We start from the raw sequence: 6,345 nt of genomic DNA on the forward strand, positions 1-6,345 counted from the left end.
GTGTGTGTGTGAGAGCCATGTAATGTCCATGTGTGCATGCTGACTGTGCTGCTCTGACCCCCCTCCTCCTTTCAGGGTGGAGCCTGCTGGAGTCCGATGGTTGAGACCAGGTCTGAGGAAGTGTAAGTGTGTTTTTAATGGGATTCATGAAAACAAAGCAGCACACATTCAACCATCTTCATCATGTCAGGAGTCATCATCAAAGTGTCAATCAATGAACAGATGATGGATCAATAACTGCAGCTGGATTGTGTTTGTTCTCTCCATCAGATTCCTGTCAACTCACAATCGACACAAACACAGTGCACACAAAGCTCCAACTGTCTGACAACAACAGGAAGGTGACACGTGTGTGGGAGGTTCAGTCATATCCTGATCATCCAGACAGATTTGATGTTCCTCAGCTGCTGTGTAGAAATGGTCTGACTGGTCGCTGTTACTGGGAGGTCGAGTGGAGAGGAAGAGTTTCTATATCAGTGAGTTACAGAAGCATCAGAAGGAAAGGAGGCAGTGACTGTGAGTTTGGATACAATGATCAGTCCTGGAGTCTGATCTGCTATAATGATGGTCCTCATTCTGTCTGGCACAATAAGATACAAACATCCATCTCCTCCTCCTCCTCCTCCTCCTCTGTCTCTAACAGAGCAGCAGTGTATGTGGACTGTCCTGCTGGCACTCTGTCCTTCTACAGAGTCTCCTCTGACACTCTGATCCACCTCCACACCTTCAACACCACATTCACTCAAACTCTTTATCCTGGGTTTTATGTCTGGTCTGGTGACTCAGTGTCCCTGTGCTGAGTGGAGTGTAAAGAGTGTCTCCTGTTACAGAAACACTCTGACTGTTGAACAGATAGTTCAGTCTGTACATGTCTGTCTCTTTCACTCACAAACACGTTTTCAGATTCATGGATTCAATCAGTTGATGTTTGAAACTCTTCTAAATGATTCCTTGTAAACTTCTTCAGTCACAAACAAACAGGAAGTGATGTCACATGTGTTCCTGTCCACACAGCAGAATGAGTCTATTGCTGACAGTGATGTACAAACAGAGTGAGCATTTCTGAGGCCCAAAATAAACTGAGTAGTTCACTGAATGAACAATGGACTGTGAGCTCAGTTCCTTCATCATTAGTATGGATTATATATGTATATGTATTATATTAGTATCATATATATCAGGTGCTGCTGCTTTCAGTCATTGTGCAAATGTGCTGTTTGTAAGCTTGTAAAGCTGCAGTCAGCTGAGACTGAAGAAGTCACCTGATCAGTGAGCAAACGTTTCTGAAAACGTCCAGATGAACAGAATCAACCTTTTGGGATCAGCCAGCAATGCAGCATCATTGTTGTTCAGCTTCAGAGGTTTGCAGGAATGAACTGATGACCAGAAACAGCTGCAAAGTCCAAGAAAATACCAGCTGGAGTTCAGCTGCATTTGAAGAAGTCAAAGAAAAGTAAGGATGGCAAAGGGCGACGTTTTCTTCCAAAGAGCTGCAAACATGGTCGACGCCTCATTAGAAGAATCATCTGGACATTTGTGAGGAACTCTAACCAAGAAAGCAACGTCACACAGATCCAACAGACAGTTTCCATGACTGCAAGTGTTGAGTGGAAAAATGCTACATTGCATTATTGCATCCTCTCACCACAGGAGGCGCTGTTGGCACCACTGATTGCTGATCAGCTGTTCTCTGATGATCTGATTGATACTGTGAATAACGGGACTCACTGAACTCTGTGACACAGTGAAGATTACAGAGTTTAACTTCAACATCTGACTGACGTCACACAGACAGAAGGATGAACCAGTGAGGCACAGAACACAGTTACTGGAGATACTGGATCAGCTCCATGTGAACCTCTGATGGAGAAGCTGCTGAGCCAGAGAAACATCAGGACATGACAGCAGCTGCACTTATCTAACAACATGTAGCAGAGCTGATCTATGTTAGAGGATCTATCACAGCAGCTGAAGCCAAAGTCCAACACTGGATACCAGCTGAGCCTGTGCTGAGTGTAGTGTTACAGGAAAAGGGCAGAAACACTGGTAGCTCCCAGTGATGCTGACTGGGGCACAGAGCTGAATGATGCAGCATCAGGACACTGTTTCAGTCTGACTGACAGAGAAACCTGTAGCTGTATCTACATGTGAGGCAGAGGCCACACAAGCAGCTTTCTATGTTTCACAGTGACTGAGATCTTCAGTGGGGGTGGACATGCTCCTGTACAGACCTCTGAGGAGAACCAAGGTGCAGTCAAAGAGTCCAGTCTGTCCTCACAGATGTGAACATGTGCTTTCATCAGGTCTGCTGTCAGCTAGCAGGCTCACATCAGAATCACTGTTCCTGAAAAACACAGTCTGTGTGACATCATCAGTCAGCTGATGGTCCCAGATCTGAATGGTTTCTGTCTCTACTGAGGAAGTCAGAGAATATCACTGAGGTGTGGATCAGGTCTGAGTGAGCTGTGGAGGGACAGCTTTAAACAGTCCACAGGTCTCACGTCCTGCTCAGTCTGGTAGCAGATACCTCGTATTGTTCCAGATGTGCTGACATCAGCAGCAGCACAGCTGTGTGATACCATGAATCTCAGTTATTGATCCAACACACAGTAAATACAAAGATCAGGATTTCTGAGAGTAATCATTATGAGTCTGAACACATGATCACTGAATGTTAGTCTCCACAATAATAAGCTAACACAAGCAAACACAGCTTTCAGCTCTTATTTTGAAACTGGCTTATTTAGAGAGCTGTGATGTGAGCGTGCCTGGCTCTGAGGCACTTGGGTCAGCCTCTGTTGTTTAGAAGTGTTACAGACTGTGAATGACACAGACCTGTCAGTTTCCATGTTTGTCTGTAACACAGCTCAGGGCTCCATGCTGAACGCATCCATCCAGTGTTATTGATCCAGGACTGATACCAGCATTGGGATCAATACTACAACACACAATCACATGTGTCCACGTGATGTGTTTGACCAGCTTTATTCATTAATGATCAATCAGCTTATTTACTGCATCTGAGTCCAGCTTCATTTAAATGATCCAACCATGAAAATGACATCAGTCCTACAGAAGCACTTCATGCTAACAGGAAGTCATTTATTAAGGTGGAATAACACAGAGACACAACCACTCACAGCTAACCTGACCCCACTAACTGCATGTGTTTGGACTGTGGGAGGAAGCCGGAGTACCGGAGAGGACGCACACAAACACGGGAGAACATGAAGCACTGAAACAAAGATGGTGGATTTGACCTCAGGACCAGGCGGGGTTACGGGGGCCATGACCCCCCAATAATAGATCCAGCTACACTGAAACTGTCAATTTCATTTACTTTTCCTGTTTTAAAGCTATCAGGCTGCTTTGTGGCTCACTCAATACTAAACTAAGATACTTTCAGTGTGAATCATTTGCAGGAACACAGGCAGGATTTAAAGTGCAGAACTTTACAGTCTCTGTCTCAAAGTTGGTCTGAACATGCTAACAGCTCTTTGTTTTTTTCAGTTTTCACTGGTTTGATGTAATGAAAGAAATTTTAAAGAAGCAGACGATTGTTGTTATTTTAGTTCTATAGTTTCATAAATCGTGGTGTGGATCTAAGTCAACATTCAGAATAAATAAGATAATACAGCACTTTGATGGTTGCCTTTGTATTTTCCCAGCAGTGCTCAGGTTGGTTCTCGGCTACATTTACATACAGATGTTAATGTGTTCAGCAGCTGGACTCATCTGAGGAAGGAACATTGGAAAGGTGCTCAGTGCACAACTGCATCACTAATTTTATGTAAGACCCTGTGTTTTATTGTATTTATATATTTGTAACATTTGACTCAAAGACTTTTGGGAAGGATGAAAATGTTTTCAGGAGGAAGTTTTTCCTTCTGTCCGACTGCAGTACACACAACACTGCGTCTCCCCCCATTATCACACTTCCTCAGGCTGGTGATGAGCGCCCCCTGGTGTCAGTGTTGATGACGTCATGCACAGTGAAACATAAACAGTGTCTGTTAATAAAAAATCATGTGTCCATCCTCATGTTTGCATCATGTTTCTGTAAAATCATCAGCTGTTTCTGAACCTTCTTCATTGTTTGACTCATTCCAACAGCTGTGAGCTGTGATGGAGTCAGAGCAGCTTCATCACTGATGTTCAGGTGAAGCTGAACTTAATAAACTGTAGAAATGATCAGGATTCAGGTTGGATGTGTAAAACACTTCTGTGTGAGGTCGCAGTGCTTCATATGTGTGTGTGGGCTGAAGCACACACGTGTGAGTCCTCAGAGGTTTCACACACATCACTGCACACACTTATAATCCTAGTTTAAGCTTGTGGATCATATCGGACACATCAGCAGCTCTTTGGAGACAAAGATTTGAGATTTAAGATGAGTCATAGTCTTTCTATCCATGGTAGCTTCCACTGCTGAGGCTCGGGAAACATGAAGAGGATAATTAAGAGCAAGCATCAGCTCTGTCTCATCTAACTACACAGTATTATGATCATGCACTTATGTCTCAAACTAAGACACAATGAGACAAAATGAGTTCTGTGAGTCTTTAGATTATCAGTAAATTCTGGTGACAGTTTGACGCTCAGTGGAGCCATTTTTGGTTTGTGATGAGTGTTTTGTGAGCTTCTGTTTTGTGAATCGCTCTTTGTAATTTAGAAGATCGTGCAGAAATGTGCGCGCCCTTATCTGAGAGGACACGGAGAGAGTGTCACAGACTCGAGGTGAGGAGATAAACCTCGGAGCTGGATGGCCTGCACGTTACCCATGTGCATCTTTTCAGTGACATCAAGTGAACCCATAATAAGCATTTCTATGTCTTAGACATCATGTCCATTTCTAATGAGAGATTATTTTTAAATGAGGGAAACCTGGTCTAACAACACGCTTCCAACAGAGCTAAAGGTTCACCACAGTGAGACGGTGGGACTCTGATAAGAACTGAAACACTGTGTATGAACAGCTGAGACAAAACTATATATAAACACTCATTTATTCCAGTTTAGTTTACAATGATTTTAAAGTAATGTGGAACGATTCATGTTCGTGAGCTGTTACAAACACAACTATTGATTTGTCTATATATGGTCGGACTACAAGGCTCGTGTTGAGGCTCTTGGAATAATGTGTGAATTACAGCAAGAAATGATGGTTTTCCATTTTACCAAAGTGGAATAAAATCACCACAGCAAAGAAATCATGTTATTGTCTGCAGCTAAAATATATGGTGAACATGGTTTTATAATAATGTGCAAACACAACCTCACTCTGCTCTATACGAGGAGCCAACCACAGCTGTCCGGGTCTTCATCCACCACCTCCACCATCTTTGCTCATCATCATTCACTTAATTGCTGATTGGTTTAAATCAAACTCCATTACAGGTTCAACTCCATTATATAACAGCATGTTGACTTTGGATCTGGTGTGCAGTGCCACCTTAAAAATGAGGAAACTAAGAGATTACAAAAAAAGAAGTGGAGGAGTTAAAGAGCTGCAGCAGATTAACAGTTTCTGACAGTCATGTGTTAGAAATAGGACGATTAGATGAGCTGAGGGATCCATCTACTGCTCAGTGAAGCCTCATCAGAAACAGTCTCAGTGGAAGGATGGCTCTATTGTTAAGGAAGGACACAGGCAGAAAGACTGGCGTCTGTCACACAGGAACTGGACTGAAAATCAGCTGCACATATTCATCAGTATGTGCAAACATATTATAGGTGTGGAATTCAGGACAGTACCATCCACTGTGCAAATGTCTGATTGGCAGTGGCTTCATTTTTCACTATGAACAAACTGCTAATGCAGCATCACAGGACGTCAGCCATGGATTGGCCTCCCCAGACCTCAACATTACTGAAACATCTTAACAGAGGATGGAAACAAAGGGAACCAACATCCAAGAAAAGAGCTGCTGCTGAAAACTTCCTCACAGAAAACACAAACAAGCTTGACTAAGAGACTCCAGGCTGTGCTGAATTATAAAGGTGGACTGACCTCCAGGGTCCTTAGTATCATATAAGCTCAGTTTGTGTCTTATATACGTTCCATTTATATAACAAAATATATAGAAAGGAGGGTGGTTTAAGATGTGTGTAGAGTTTTATTCATTATCTTTAGACAAACAAAGAAAGCACCATCCATTCGTCTCCAGTCTGTATGAAAAACAGGGGAAAGGTCAAATTAAACCTTTGAAATTCCTTTCACAATAAATCCATAAATAAACAAAATAAAACAAAGAAAAGTGTTTAAACCCACTTTTCCATAAAGCTGTCAATAGGAAATGTTCCAGTAAACATGTCTGTGTTTCTGCTGTTTTCCTTTCATGCGTC

General features: G+C 42.6%; 1 protein-coding gene across 1 annotated transcript in view; it reads left to right on the forward strand.

Annotated features, from left to right (window-relative positions):
- LOC146650398 (stonustoxin subunit beta-like) overlaps positions 1–1,673 on the forward strand; it is a 9,915-nt gene extending 8,242 nt beyond the window's left edge. Inside the window, exons 2-3 of the mRNA XM_085385512.1 lie at positions 76–122; positions 271–1,673. Coding sequence (XP_085241638.1) covers positions 76–122; positions 271–800 — 577 coding nt within the window. The 3' untranslated portion in view covers positions 801–1,673. The remainder of the gene's footprint in view (positions 1–75; positions 123–270) is intronic.
- The last annotated feature ends 4,672 nt before the right edge of the window (positions 1,674–6,345 follow it).

Source organism: Rhamphochromis longiceps, linkage group LG16 (assembly GCF_057381845.1).
Source record: "Rhamphochromis longiceps isolate RC_006_pf linkage group LG16, R_longiceps_female_GT1.1, whole genome shotgun sequence".
NCBI classification, from domain to species: domain Eukaryota; kingdom Metazoa; phylum Chordata; class Actinopteri; order Cichliformes; family Cichlidae; genus Rhamphochromis; species Rhamphochromis longiceps.